General features: G+C 34.6%; 2 protein-coding genes across 3 annotated transcripts in view; one reads left to right on the forward strand and one right to left on the reverse strand.

The window, feature by feature from the left end:
• LOC6620230 (katanin p80 WD40 repeat-containing subunit B1) overlaps positions 1-16,263 on the reverse strand; it is a 38,308-nt gene that overhangs the window by 21,501 nt on the left and 544 nt on the right. For both annotated transcript variants that reach the window (XM_032726037.1, XM_032726036.1), the window contains exons 2-5: positions 15,500-15,627; positions 15,207-15,424; positions 11,235-11,576; positions 10,986-11,121 (exon numbers count right to left, since the gene is read on the reverse strand). In XM_032726037.1, the coding sequence (XP_032581928.1) occupies positions 10,986-11,121; positions 11,235-11,576; positions 15,207-15,424; positions 15,500-15,627 (824 nt within the window). The remainder of the gene's footprint in view (positions 1-10,985; positions 11,122-11,234; positions 11,577-15,206; positions 15,425-15,499; positions 15,628-16,263) is intronic.
• On the forward strand, positions 11,926-14,769 carry LOC116802232 (peroxisomal multifunctional enzyme type 2). The gene is made up of 3 exons (XM_032726038.1): positions 11,926-12,067; positions 12,400-13,185; positions 13,478-14,769. The coding sequence occupies exons 2-3, from the start codon at positions 12,477-12,479 to the stop codon at positions 14,563-14,565; spliced, it is 1,797 nt and encodes a 598-aa protein (XP_032581929.1). The 5' UTR covers positions 11,926-12,067; positions 12,400-12,476; the 3' UTR covers positions 14,566-14,769.

The raw sequence follows: 16,263 nt of genomic DNA on the forward strand, positions 1-16,263 counted from the left end.
TACTAACAACTTCTGTCACTTTTAAACTAATTTTGTAAAATTTAATTTTGGCCAAATTTTCGCATTTTTTGTAAGGGGTACCATCATAAAAATTTGCGAAAAATTGAAAAATCCTAGAATTCCCAAACTTGAATGCAAATCGATTGGGATTTAAAAAACAAACCCAACGAGGTATGACATTCCATGTTTGGGTCATTATTTCCAATGTTTTGATCAAAATACCGATTATTTTTTTCGCCAAAAATCAGGAAAATTATTTTTGGCAAAAAACTCAATTTTGAAGTTGACTTTTTTGGCTATAACTTGACTAAAAATTCTCACACAGCAAAAAGAAGTACCATTTTATACTCCTTACAACCAATACTAACAACTTCTGTCACTTTTAAACTAATTTTGTAAAATTTAATTTTGGCCAAATTTTCGCATTTTTTGTAAGGGGTACCATCATAAAAATTTGCGAAAAATTGAAAAATCCTAGAATTCCCAAACTTGAATGCAAATCGATTGGGATTTAAAAAACAAACCCAACGAGGTATGACATTCCATATTTGGGTCATTATTTCCAATGTTTTGATCAAAATACCGATTATTTTTTTCGCCAAAAATCAGGAAAATTATTTTTGGCAAAAAACTCAATTTTCAAGTTGACTTTTTTGGCTATAACTTGACTAAAAATTCTCACACAGCAAAAAGAAGTACCATTTTATACTCCTTACAACCAATACTAACAACTTCTGTCCCTTTTAAACTAATTTTGTAAAATTTATTTTTGGCCAAATTTTCGCATTTTTTGTAAGGGGTACCATCATAAAAATTTGCGAAAAATTGAAAAATCCTAGAATTCCCAAACTTGAATGTAAATAGATTGGGATTTAAAAAACAAACCCAACGAGGTATGACATTCCATATTTGGGTCATTATTTCCAATGTTTTGATCAAAATACCGATTATTTTTTTCGCCAAAAATCAGGAAAATTATTTTTCGCAAAAAACTCAATTTTGAAGTTGACTTTTTTGGCTATAACTTGACTAAAAATTCTCACACAGCAAAAATAAGTACCATTTTATACTCCTTACAACCAATACTAACAACTTCTGTCACTTTTAAACTAATTTTGTAAAATTTAATTTTGGCCAAATTTTCGCATTTTTTGTAAGGGGTACCATCATAAAAATTTGCGAAAAATTGAAAAATCCTAGAATTCCCAAACTTGAATGCAAATCGATTGGGATTTAAAAAACAAACCCAACGAGGTATGACATTCCATATTTGGGTCATTATTTCCAATGTTTTGATCAAAATACCGATTATTTTTTTCGCCAAAAATCAGGAAAATTATTTTTGGCAAAAAACTCAATTTTCAAGTTGACTTTTTTGGCTATAACTTGACTAAAAATTCTCACACAGCAAAAAGAAGTACCATTTTATACTCCTTACAACCAATACTAGCAACTTCTGTCACTTTTAAACTAATTTTGTAAAATTTAATTTTGGCCAAATTTTCGCATTTTTTGTAAGGGGTACCATCATAAAAATTTGCGAAAAATTGAAAAATCCTAGAATTCCCAAACTTGAATGCAAATCGATTGGGATTTAAAAAACAAACCCAACGAGGTATGACATTCCATGTTTGGGTCATTATTTCCAATGTTTTGATCAAAATACCGATTATTTTTTTCGCCAAAAATCAGGAAAATTATTTTTGGCAAAAAACTCAATTTTGAAGTTGACTTTTTTGGCTATAACTTGACTAAAAATTCTCACACAGCAAAAAGAAGTACCATTTTATACTCCTTACAACCAATACTAACAACTTCTGTCACTTTTAAACTAATTTTGTAAAATTTAATTTTGGCCAAATTTTCGCATTTTTTGTAAGGGGTACCATCATAAAAATTTGCGAAAAATTGAAAAATCCTAGAATTCCCAAACTTGAATGCAAATCGATTGGGATTTAAAAAACAAACCCAACGAGGTATGACATTCCATATTTGGGTCATTATTTCCAATGTTTTGATCAAAATACCGATTATTTTTTTCGCCAAAAATCAGGAAAATTATTTTTGGCAAAAAACTCAATTTTCAAGTTGACTTTTTTGGCTATAACTTGACTAAAAATTCTCACACAGCAAAAAGAAGTACCATTTTATACTCCTTACAACCAATACTAACAACTTCTGTCCCTTTTAAACTAATTTTGTAAAATTTATTTTTGGCCAAATTTTCGCATTTTTTGTAAGGGGTACCATCATAAAAATTTGCGAAAAATTGAAAAATCCTAGAATTCCCAAACTTGAATGTAAATAGATTGGGATTTAAAAAACAAACCCAACGAGGTATGACATTCCATATTTGGGTCATTATTTCCAATGTTTTGATCAAAATACCGATTATTTTTTTCGCCAAAAATCAGGAAAATTATTTTTCGCAAAAAACTCAATTTTGAAGTTGACTTTTTTGGCTATAACTTGACTAAAAATTCTCACACAGCAAAAATAAGTACCATTTTATACTCCTTACAACCAATACTAACAACTTCTGTCACTTTTAAACTAATTTTGTAAAATTTAATTTTGGCCAAATTTTCGCATTTTTTGTAAGGGGTACCATCATAAAAATTTGCGAAAAATTGAAAAATCCTAGAATTCCCAAACTTGAATGCAAATCGATTGGGATTTAAAAAACAAACCCAACGAGGTATGACATTCCATATTTGGGTCATTATTTCCAATGTTTTGATCAAAATACCGATTATTTTTTTCGCCAAAAATCAGGAAAATTATTTTTGGCAAAAAACTCAATTTTCAAGTTGACTTTTTTGGCTATAACTTGACTAAAAATTCTCACACAGCAAAAAGAAGTACCATTTTATACTCCTTACAACCAATACTAGCAACTTCTGTCACTTTTAAACTAATTTTGTAAAATTTAATTTTGGCCAAATTTTCGCATTTTTTGTAAGGGGTACCATCATAAAAATTTGCGAAAAATTGAAAAATCCTAGAATTCCCAAACTTGAATGCAAATCGATTGGGATTTAAAAAACAAACCCAACGAGGTATGACATTCCATATTTGGGTCATTATTTCCAATGTTTTGATCAAAATACCGATTATTTTTTTCGCCAAAAATCAGGAAAATTATTTTTGGCAAAAAACTCAATTTTCAAGTTGACTTTTTTGGCTATAACTTGACTAAAAATTCTCACACAGCAAAAAGAAGTACCATTTTATACTCCTTACAACCAATACTAACAACTTCTGTCCCTTTTAAACTAATTTTGTAAAATTTATTTTTGGCCAAATTTTCGCATTTTTTGTAAGGGGTACAAATTTGCGAAAAATTGAAAAATCCTAGAATTCCCAAACTTGAATGCAAATCGATTGGGATTTAAAAAACAAACCCAACGAGGTATGACATTCCATATTTGGGTCATTATGTTTTGATCAAAATACCGATTATTTTTTTCGCCAAAAATCAGGAAAATTATTTTTGGCAAAAAACTCAATTTTCAAGTTGACTTTTTTGGCTATAACTTGACTAAAAATTCTCACACAGCAAAAAGAAGTACCATTTTATACTCCTTACAACCAATACTAACAACTTCTGTCACTTTTAAACTAATTTTGTAAAATTTAATTTTGGCCAAATTTTCGCATTTTTTGTAAGGGGTACCATCATAAAAATTTGCGAAAAATTGAAAAATCCTAGAATTCCCAAACTTGAATGCAAATCGATTGGGATTTAAAAAACAAACCCAACGAGGTATGACATTCCATGTTTGGGTCATTATTTCCAATGTTTTGATCAAAATACCGATTATTTTTTTCGCCAAAAATCAGGAAAATTATTTTTGGCAAAAAACTCAATTTTGAAGTTGACTTTTTTGGCTATAACTTGACTAAAAATTCTCACACAGCAAAAAGAAGTACCATTTTATACTCCTTACAACCAATACTAACAACTTCTGTCACTTTTAAACTAATTTTGTAAAATTTAATTTTGGCCAAATTTTCGCATTTTTTGTAAGGGGTACCATCATAAAAATTTGCGAAAAATTGAAAAATCCTAGAATTCCCAAACTTGAATGCAAATCGATTGGGATTTAAAAAACAAACCCAACGAGGTATGACATTCCATATTTGGGTCATTATTTCCAATGTTTTGATCAAAATACCGATTATTTTTTTCGCCAAAAATCAGGAAAATTATTTTTGGCAAAAAACTCAATTTTCAAGTTGACTTTTTTGGCTATAACTTGACTAAAAATTCTCACACAGCAAAAAGAAGTACCATTTTATACTCCTTACAACCAATACTAACAACTTCTGTCCCTTTTAAACTAATTTTGTAAAATTTATTTTTGGCCAAATTTTCGCATTTTTTGTAAGGGGTACCATCATAAAAATTTGCGAAAAATTGAAAAATCCTAGAATTCCCAAACTTGAATGCAAATCGATTGGGATTTAAAAAACAAACCCAACGAGGTATGACATTCCATATTTGGGTCATTATTTCCAATGTTTTGATCAAAATACCGATTATTTTTTTCGCCAAAAATCAGGAAAATTATTTTTGGCAAAAAACTCAATTTTCAAGTTGACTTTTTTGGCTATAACTTGACTAAAAATTCTCACACAGCAAAAAGAAGTACCATTTTATACTCCTTACAACCAATACTAGCAACTTCTGTCACTTTTAAACTAATTTTGTAAAATTTAATTTTGGCCAAATTTTCGCATTTTTTGTAAGGGGTACCATCATAAAAATTTGCGAAAAATTGAAAAATCCTAGAATTCCCAAACTTGAATGCAAATCGATTGGGATTTAAAAAACAAACCCAACGAGGTATGACATTCCATATTTGGGTCATTATTTCCAATGTTTTGATCAAAATACCGATTATTTTTTTCGCCAAAAATCAGGAAAATTATTTTTGGCAAAAAACTCAATTTTCAAGTTGACTTTTTTGGCTATAACTTGACTAAAAATTCTCACACAGCAAAAAGAAGTACCATTTTATACTCCTTACAACCAATACTAACAACTTCTGTCCCTTTTAAACTAATTTTGTAAAATTTATTTTTGGCCAAATTTTCGCATTTTTTGTAAGGGGTACAAATTTGCGAAAAATTGAAAAATCCTAGAATTCCCAAACTTGAATGCAAATCGATTGGGATTTAAAAAACAAACCCAACGAGGTATGACATTCCATATTTGGGTCATTATGTTTTGATCAAAATACCGATTATTTTTTTCGCCAAAAATCAGGAAAATTATTTTTGGCAAAAAACTCAATTTTCAAGTTGACTTTTTTGGCTATAACTTGACTAAAAATTCTCACACAGCAAAAAGAAGTACCATTTTATACTCCTTACAACCAATACTAACAACTTCTGTCCCTTTTAAACTAATTTTGTAAAATTTATTTTTGGCCAAATTTTCGCATTTTTTGTAAGGGGTACCATCATCCAAATTTGCGAAAAATTGAAAAATCCTAGAATTCCCAAACTTGAATGCAAATCGATTGGGACTTAAAAAACAAACCCAACGAGGTATGACATTCCATATTTGGGTCATTATGTTTTGATCAAAATACCGATTATTTTTTTCGCCAAAAATCAGGAAAATTATTTTTGGCAAAAAACTCAATTTTCAAGTTGACTTTTTTGGCTATAACTTGACTACAAATTCTCACACAGCAAAAAGAAGTACCATTTTATACTCCTTACAACCAATACTAACAACTTCTGTCCCTTACAAACTAATTTTGTAAAATTTATTTTTGGCCAAATTTTCGCATTTTTTGTAAGGGGTCATAAAAATTTGCGAAAAATTGAAAAATCCTAGAATTCCCAAACTTGAATGCAAATCGATTGGGATTTAAAAAACAAACCCAACGAGGTATGACATTCCATATTTGGGTCATTATTTCCAATGTTTTGATCAAAATACCAATATTTTTTTCGCCAAAAATCAGGAAAATTATTTTTCGCAAAAAACTCAATTTTCAAGTTGACTTTTTTGGCTATAACTTGACTAAAAATTCTCACACAGCAAAAAGAAGTACCATTTTATACTCCTTACAACCAATACTAACAACTTCTGTCCCTTTTAAACTAATTTTGTAAAATTTATTTTTGGCCAAATTTTCGCATTTTTTGTAAGGGGTACAAATTTGCGAAAAATTGAAAAATCCTAGAATTCCCAAACTTGAATGCAAATCGATTGGGATTTAAAAAACAAACCCAACGAGGTATGACATTCCATATTTGGGTCATTATTTCCAATGTTTTGATAAAAATACCAATTATTTTTTTCGCCAAAAATCAGGAAAATTATTTTTGGCAAAAAACTCAATTTTCAAGTTGACTTTTTTGGCTACAACTTGACTAAAAATTCTCACACAGCAAAAAGAAGTACCATTTTATACTCCTTACAACCAATACTAACAACTTCTGTCCCTTTTAAACTAATTTTGTAAAATTTATTTTTGGGCAAATTTTCGCATTTTTTGTCATCCAAATTTGCGAAAAATTGAAAAATCATAGAATTCCCAAACTTGAATGCAAATCGATTGGGATTTAAAAAACAAACCCAACGAGGTATGACATTCCATATTTGGGTCATTATTTCCAATGTTTTGATCAAAATACCGATTATTTTTTTCGCCAAAAATCAGAAAAATTATTTTTGGCAAAAAACTCAATTTTCAAGTTGACTTTTTTGGCTATAACTTGACTAAAAATTCTCACACAGCAAAAAGAAGTACCATTTTATACTCCTTACAACCAATACTAACAACTTCTGTCCCTTTTAAACTAATTTTGTAAAATTTATTTTTGGCCAAATTTTCGCATTTTTTGTAAGGGGTACAAATTTGCGAAAAATTGAAAAATCCTAGAATTCCCAAACTTGAATGCAAATCGATTGGGACTTAAAAAACAAACCCATCGAGGTATGACATTCCATATTTGGGTCATTATGTTTTGATCAAAATACCGATTATTTTTTTCGCCAAAAATCAGGAAAATTATTTTTGGCAAAAAACTCAATTTTCAAGTTGACTTTTTTGGCTATAACTTGACTAAAAATTCTCACACAGCAAAAAGAAGTACCATTTTATACTCCTTACAACCAATACTAACAACTTCTGTCCCTTATAAACTAATTTTGTAAAATTTATTTTTGGCCAAATTTTCGCATTTTTTGTAAGGGGTACAAATTTGCGAAAAATTGAAAAATCCTAGAATTCCCAAACTTGAATGCAAATCGATTGGGATTTAAAAAACAAACCCAACGAGGTATGACATTCCATATTTGGGTCATTATTTCCAATGTTTTGATCAAAATACCAATTATTTTTTTCGCCAAAAATCAGGAAAATTATTTTTGGCAAAAAACTCAATTTTCAAGTTGACTTTTTTGGCTATAACTTGACTAAAAATTCTCACACAGCAAAAAGAAGTACCATTTTATACTCCTTACAACCAATACTAACAACTTCTGTCCCTTTTAAACTAATTTTGTAAAATTTATTTTTGGCCAAATTTTCGCATTTTTTGTAAGGGGTACCATCATCCACATTTGCGAAAAATTGAAAAATCCTAGAATTCCCAAACTTGAATGCAAATCGATTGGGACTTAAAAAACAAACCCAACGAGGTATGACATTCCATATTTGGGTCATTATGTTTTGATCAAAATACCGATTATTTTTTTCGCCAAAAATCAGGAAAATTATTTTTGGCAAAAAACTCAATTTTCAAGTTGACTTTTTTGGCTATAACTTGACTACAAATTCTCACACAGCAAAAAGAAGTACCATTTTATACTCCTTACAACCAATACTAACAACTTCTGTCCCTTACAAACTAATTTTGTAAAATTTATTTTTGGCCAAATTTTCGCATTTTTTGTAAGGGGTACCATCATAAAAATTTGCGAAAAATTGAAAAATTCTAGAATTCCCAAACTTGAATGTAAATTGATTGGGATTTAAAAAACAAACCCAACGAGGTATGACATTCCATATTTGGGTCATTATTTCCAATGTTTTGATCAAAATACCAATTATTTTTTTCGCCAAAAATCAGGAAAATTATTTTTCGCAAAAAACTCAATTTTCAAGTTGACTTTTTTGGCTATAACTTGACTAAAAATTCTCACACAGCAAAAAGAAGTACCATTTTATACGCCTTACAACCAATACTAACAACTTCTGTCACTTTTAAACTAATTTTGTAAAATTTATTTTTGGCCAAATTTTCGCATTTTTGTAAGGGGTACCATCATAAAAATTTGCGAAAAATTGAAAAATCCTAGAATTCCCAAACTTGAATGCAAATCGATTGGGATTTAAAAAACAAACCCAACGAGGTATGACATTCCATATTTGGGTCATTATTTCCAATGTTTTGATCAAAATACCAATTATTTTTTTCGCCAAAAATCAGGAAAATTATTTTTGGCAAAAAACTCAATTTTCAAGTTGACTTTTTTGGCTATAACTTGACTAAAAATTCTCACACAGCAAAAAGAAGTACCATTTTATACTCCTTACAACCATCATTACAAACATCATTATTTGCAATGTTTTGATCAAAATACCGATTATTTTTTTCGCTAAAAATCAGGAAAATTATTTTTGGCAAAAAACTCAATTTTCAAGTTGACTTTTTTGGCTATAACTTGACTAAAAATTCTCACACAGCAAAAAGAAGTACCATTTTATACTCCTTACAACCATCATTACAAACATCATTATTTCCAATGTTTTGATCAAAATACCGATTATTTTTTTCGCCAAAAATCAGGAAAATTATTTTTCGCAAAAAAGTCAATTTTCAAGTTGACTTTTTTGGCTATAACTTGACTAAAAATTCTCACACAGCAAAAAGAAGTACCATTTTATACGCCTTACAACCAATACTAACAACTTCTGTCATTTTTAAACTAATTTTGTAAAATTTATTTTTGGCCAAAAATAATACCGATTATTTTTTTCGCCAAAAATCAGGAAAATTATTTTTGGCAAAAAACTCAATTTTCAAGTTGACTTTTTTGGCTATAACTTGACTAAAAATTCTCACACAGCAAAAAGAAGTACCATTTTATACTCCTTACAACCATCATTACAAACATCATTATTTCCAATGTTTTGATCAAAATACCGATTATTTTTTTCGCCAAAAATCAGGAAAATTATTTTTCGCAAAAAAGTCAATTTTCAAGTTGACTTTTTTGGCTATAACTTGACTAAAAATTCTCACACAGCAAAAAGAAGTACCATTTTATACGCCTTACAACCAATACTAACAACTTCTGTCATTTTTAAACTAATTTTGTAAAATTTATTTTTGGCCAAATTTTCGCATTTTTTGTAAGGGGTACCATCATAAAAATTTGCGAAAAATTGAAAAATCCTAGAATTCCCAAACTTGAATGTAAATCGATTGGGATTTAAAAAACAAACCCAACGAGGTATGACATTCCATATTTGGGTCATTATTTCCAATGTTTTGATCAAAATACCAATTATTTTTTTCGCCAAAAATCAGGAAATTTATTTTTGGCAAAAAACTCAATTTTCAAGTTGACTTTTTTGGCTATAACTTGACTAAAAATTCTCACACAGCAAAAAGAAGTACCATTTTATACTCCTTACAACCATCATTACAAACATCAGTATTTCCAATGTTTTGATCAAAATACCAATTATTTTTTTCGCCAAAAATCAGGAAATTTATTTTTGGCAAAAAACTCAATTTTCAAGTTGACTTTTTGGCTATAACTTGACTAAAAATTCTCACACAGCAAAAAGAAATACCATTTTATACTCCTTACAACCAATACTAACAACTTCTGTCCCTTTTAAACTAATTTTGTAAAATTTATTTTTGGCCAAATTTTCGCATTTTTTGTAAGGGGTACCATCATAAAAATTTGCGAAAAATTTAAAAATCCTAGAATTCCCAAACTTGAATGTAAATCGATTGGGATTTAAAAAACAAACCCAACGAGGTATGACATTCCATATTTGGGTCATTATTTCCAATGTTTTGATCAAAATACCAATTATTTTTTTCGCCAAAAATCAGGAAAATTATTTTTCGCAAAAAACTCAATTTTCAAGTTGACTTTTTTGGCTATAACTTGACTAAAAATTCTCACACAGCAAAAAGAAGTACCATTTTATACTCCTTACAACCATCATTACAAACATCATTATTTCCAATGTTTTGATCAAAATACCGATTATTTTTTTCGCCAAAAATCAGGAAAATTATTTTTCGCAAAAAACTAAATTTTCAAGTTGACTTTTTTGGCTATAACTTGACTAAAAATTCTCACACAGCAAAAAGAAGTACCATTTTATACGCCTTACAACCAATACTAACAACTTCTGTCACTTTTAAACTAATTTTGTAAAATTTATTTTTGGCCAAATTTTCGCATTTTTTGTAATTGAAAAATCCTAGAATTCCCAAACTTGAATGCAAATCGATTGGGATTTAAAAAACAATCCCAACGAGGTATGACATTCCATACTTGGGTCATTATTTCCACTGTTTTGATCAAAATACCGATTATTTTTTTCGCCAAAAAATCAGGAAAATTATTTTTGGCAAAAAACTCAATTTTCAAGTTGACTTTTTTGGCTATAACTTGACTAAAAATTCTCACACAGCAAAAAGAAGTACCATTTTATACTCCTTACAACCCATACTAACAACTTCTGTCCTTTTTAAACTAATTTTGTAAAATTTATTTTTGGCCAAATTTTCGCATTTTTTGTAATTGAAAAATCCTAGAATTCCCAAACTTGAATGCAAATCTATTGGGATTTAAAAAACAAACTCAACGAGGTATGACATTCCATATTTGGACTATTATTTAGAATATTCTGACCAAAATACTGATTATTTTTTTTCAAAAAATCAGGATAACGAGATTTGCTTAAAAAGTGAGTGCTTTAACTTACCAACTTATTGTTAACCACTTTCATGTCCGCCAAGGAGGACCAGGTGCTTTTAATATGGTCTAGCTCACGATCCGGTTCCCATCCAATTACCGAAATGCCCGAAGAACTGCCGACAAAAAGGCACTCGCCATTGTCACTGAAATAAATGAAGTTGAACATGCAGATAATTATAATTTATGCACTATTTGGCACAATTACTATATATTTAAATATATATCACGATTACGCATTCTTCTTTGCAGGACTCACCTAAAGGTTATACACCTGATGGCCTGGCCATAGAAGTGCGTGGTCTGCGAGACGAGCTGCTGGTGCTCCAAATCGTAAATGGACACTGTGCCATCGACGCGACCGGCGGCCAGCAGGAACTCGAACGGATGGAATTGCACGCATGTGATGGCCGTAACCGGCGGATCGGCTATGAACTCCATTATCTGTTTGCTCTTCCGTATGTCCCAGATGAGTATGGAACCCTCCAAACCAGCAGAGGCGATCCAAAGTCCATCCGGCGAGAATTTTACGGAATTCACGTGGGACATGTGGCCGCGACATACCTTAATGCAGTTGTTTTCGTTCTGCACGTCCCATAGCCTGAAATGCAGAGATATGAAAGTTAATAGTTAGTTAAATAAAGAAGGAAACATTATATAATTCATAAAGATGCAATTATATATGTAATCAACTAGTTAATAACTCAATTTATTGTTGTCTATGTTAAATAAAGAGACATTATTGAAATTGAAATGTTGACGATAAGTGTAATTTCCATAATTATTCATTTTTAAATTTAAACGCCTGGAAAATGGAAATGGGTTGGAGACTTTGCTACGGCTTAGCGGAGTTCCTAACCGAGGCCTATGCACTGCTTTCCAGCATTTTGACGGCACTACTTTCTAGTGCTCACAAACGTACGAACGCGGGAAGTATATTTTAGTGCATTTTCGTGGGGTGAACCGATTGAACGATTGCAAAATTATCTCGACAACGGATAGTAATGCACTTTGTACCAGCGATACTGGGTTAATCTGTGCATTCGGGCATACCACACCATCACACCATCGCACGGCTAATCTTCGAGAATTGTAAGTGAACCGTGGTTAATGTGTGTGTGGTCCATTTCACGCAGTTCGAATAACTGTGCTGTCGTCACTGTGCCAATGTATCTTGTATTTCGGACTTCGTTGCTTTCGGTGCCATCCGAAGCACTTGGCTGTGAACCATGAACCCCTGGACTTGGACCATATCGCCTGGGTAACGTTCTTCAGTCGAAGAGCCCAAAGTTACACTCACATATGCGTGGGCCGATAGCATTATCGCTTGAGATTAAGCCCGATTGAAAAGAAGTGCTCCTCTCCTTTCATTTTTGATTATTAGCCAACCAGTTTATTTTCATCGTTCCATTCGTATTTTGCAGCCGAGAGCGTTGCCGCAGAGACCGGATTTGTGCAGCGAAACCAGAAATTGCGATTGCGATTGACCAACAGACAGACCATGTCCTCATCCGATGGAAAACTTCGTTACGACGGCCGTGTGGCGGTGGTGACGGGAGCTGGCGCCGGTTTGGGCCGCGAGTACGCACTGCTCTTCGCGGAGCGTGGAGCCAAGGTGGTGGTCAACGATCTGGGTGGCACCCACTCCGGCGAGGGAGCCTCGCAGCGGGCCGCCGACATTGTGGTGGATGAAATCCGTAAGGCCGGCGGCGAGGCGGTGGCCGACTACAACTCGGTGATCGATGGGGCAAAGGTCATCGAGACGGCCATCAATGCTTTCGGACGCGTCGATATCCTGGTCAACAATGCCGGCATTCTGCGCGACAGGAGTCTGGTGAAGACCAGCGAACAGGACTGGAATCTGGTCAACGATGTCCATCTGAAGGGCAGCTTCAAGTGCACCCAGGCGGCATTCCCGTACATGAAGAAGCAGAACTATGGCCGCATCATTATGACCTCGTCCAACTCGGGCATCTATGGTAATTTCGGGCAGGCCAACTACTCGGCCGCCAAGATGGGCCTCATCGGATTGGCCAACACGGTGGCCATCGAGGGCGCCCGCAACAACGTACTTTGCAACGTCATCGTGCCCACTGCAGCCAGTCGAATGACCGAGGGCATCCTGCCCGACATCCTCTTCAACGAGCTGAAGCCCAAGCTTATTGCTCCCGTGGTGGCCTACTTGTGCCACGAGTCCTGCGAGGATAATGGTAAGTGGGATCCGAAGTTATGCAAGAATTGCATTATCCCAGAAATGGTTATCATATGAATTTGTATCAATTTAACCCTTTGAGAATCACAAAATTAAGCAATTTTTGGCCAACCACTGCTAAGGCATCTATAATATGTCCAGTAGTCCAATCCAAATGGTCAACATAATCTGCCTGATTAGGGAAATTCATACTGATAGCGTTTAAACTTAGCCCGTTTATCAAGAATATATGTACATGTGTGTATATATGGGGTTTATTAATCGCTTTCTGCTCTTCTCCGGATCCACAGGTAGCTATATCGAGAGTGCCGCCGGTTGGGCCACCAAGGTGCACATTGTTCGCGGCCAGGGCGCTGTGCTGCGTCCTTCGCTGGACGACCCCGTGACCATTGAGTACGTCAAGGATGTGTGGTCGAATGTGACCGACATGTCCAGGGCCAAGCACTTGGGCGCCATCGGAGAGGCCTCCGGCACCCTGCTGGAAGTGCTTGAGAAGCTCAAGGAAGGCGGCGGCGACGCCGTCGAGGATACCTTCGAGTTCAATAGCAAAGAGCTTATCACCTACGCCCTGGGCATTGGGGCATCCATCAAAAACGCGAAGGACATGCGCTTCCTGTACGAAAACGATGCCGATTTCGCCGCCATTCCATCTTTCTTCGTTCTGCCCGGCCTCCTGCTGCAAATGTCCACCGACAAGCTGGTCACCAAGGCTTTGCCCAATAGCCAGGTGGACTTCACCAACATTCTGCACGGCGAACAGTACCTGGAGATCGTCGACGATCTGCCCACCAGTGGCACTTTGCTGACCAGCGGCAAGGTCTTCGATGTTATGGACAAGGGATCCGGCGCCGTGGTCGTCACCAATTGCGAGTCGTTCGACGAAAATGGCCGCCTGTTGGTGCGCAACCAGAGCAGCACTTTCGTTGTCGGCGCTGGCAAATTCGGCGGCAAGAAGGAGCCCATCGCCGGTGTAGTTCCGCTGCAGCCGGCGCCCAATCGCCAGCCGGACGCAACCGTCCAGTACGCGACCAGCGAGGACCAGGCGGCGCTGTACCGTCTGTCCGGCGACAAGAACCCCCTGCATATCGATCCCCAGATGGCCCTGCTGGCCGGCTTCAAGACACCCATCCTCCATGGACTCTGCACACTGGGCTTCTCGGTGCGCGCCGTGCTCGCTCAGTTTGCGGACAACAACCCGGCTCTGTTCAAAGCAGTCAAAGTGCGCTTCTCCGGACCCGTGATTCCGGGCCAGAGTTTGCGCGTGGACATGTGGAAGCAGGGCACACGCATCAACTTCCGCACCGTGGTCGTGGAGACCGGCAAGGAGGTCATATCCGGTGCCTACGTCGACCTGAAGAGCTCACAGGCCAAGCTGTAAGCTGATCACTTAGAGACACATAGTCTGCCTTAGTCGCGATGGATCATCATTGACTTTATAATTCGTTTCGCGTCCGTTTACTCTGTACATACAATATAACAAACATGCCTATACATATGCAATTGTTGAAACGCCCGTGGTGGTAGAAGTATTTTTTGTAACACTTTTATAAAACTCCTAATAAAACATCACCTAACTGACAAAGCAATGTTTTTTGAGATCATGGATATAATAGATCCGAGAGGTAAGATAACTGAGACAAAGAATAAACTCTAGCTAAACATCACAAAGTGATATTATCTTTGTCAGTCTGTCCCCTTTTGTGCAATGTAGTGAGTCATATTATCTTAGTTTTATACATATGTTGGTCAAGTGATATCGAAGAAAAGACTATATTAATAAATATGCATGTGCATTAATGCGATATAAAACTAGATTTAAGATCTTTCTTTTGTGTAGATTATAAAACCAAAATACGTGTATTCTATAGGATTAAGCACAGCTAAAAGAGGGAGGGAGAATATCGCCATCCCTTTTCAATCTACGAATACACTTTAAATCTGACAGTTAATAAGGAAACTAGAGCTTCCGACTGACTCATGGGGTGACTCTGACTATTTATATATCGGTCCTTGGCTCACCTGACGGTGGTATCATTGCTCCCGGACACCACATATTCTCCGGACGGGTTAAAGTCCAGAGTGCGAACACTCTTCATGTGGCCATTTAGCGTGGAGTATATTTTCTGTGAATTCAGATCCCATCTTCGGATTATTCCGATATCGTCGGCGGAGTAGACAAAGTTATCCTTATAAGCAAAACGCACGCAATCGATGGAGCGATTGTGGCCCGTCAGAGACTGAAAGGAAAGGGTCACCGATTAGTACGTATTTGTAGGAAGTAGTTAGTATTAGTATTAGCAGGTTATACTCACCATAAAGCACTCATTTTGACCAATCGCCCAGAGGTTCACATTGCGATCCTCTCCTCCGGTGACCAGCACTCGTCCAGTTTCGCCAAGATCAAGGCTCGTGACCCTGCTATCATGTGCCTTTATATCGTCTGCAAAGGATGAGAATTGGTTAGTCCTTTTTGCCAAGTTTTCATGATATGATGATATGGTTAGTATGTACAGCTAAAGCTATAGGTTAAACAACAGATTTTCAAGACCAAAGGGAAAACTTATAACAAATATATAATAATAATAAAAATATGATATTTTCGTTATAGTTTATACTCAAAAAAAATAAATTTTAATATGGTTTTTGAATCTTTTCAAAGGAAACTGTCGATATAAATAAATAAGTACCGTTTACGTTATCCACATTTATGAATGACAAAGATTACTAGGTTTTATTTGAGAAACAAAACAGATAAGATTAAGCTATGAAATCGATGTACATACATACATACGTAAATGTACGCATTTCAAAGAAATTGAAAACTTGTTCGCAGATGTAAGCCTTTTTGAACTTCTACAGTTCTGAATATTCAATTGAAGTCTTCTAAAGGCTATATACAAAAATTATTTTAAAGTCTGGAGATGCAGTATGCTGTTTATTTGATATTGATATTGCGTTGTAAAGCAAGATATTAATTATTTTAAAACGAACAATTCGGCTGCAGCTGCACTCAATGTACATAACTACATACATACATATGTACATCTGGGGATTTTCCTATTGGGTATCTGCATTG

The sequence above is a fragment of the Drosophila sechellia genome, chromosome X (genome assembly GCF_004382195.2).
Source record: "Drosophila sechellia strain sech25 chromosome X, ASM438219v1, whole genome shotgun sequence".
Taxonomy (NCBI): Eukaryota; Metazoa; Arthropoda; class Insecta; order Diptera; family Drosophilidae; genus Drosophila; species Drosophila sechellia.

Excerpts from the sequence above, each read along its gene's own strand:
- LOC116802232 (XM_032726038.1), top strand. The coding sequence starts at position 12,477 with ATGTCCTCATCCGATGGAAAACTTCGTTACGACGGCCGTGTGGCGGTG. Across the intron at positions 13,186-13,477 it reads CGAGTCCTGCGAGGATAATG|GTAGCTATATCGAGAGTGCC; the intron begins GTAAGTGGGATC and ends CCGGATCCACAG.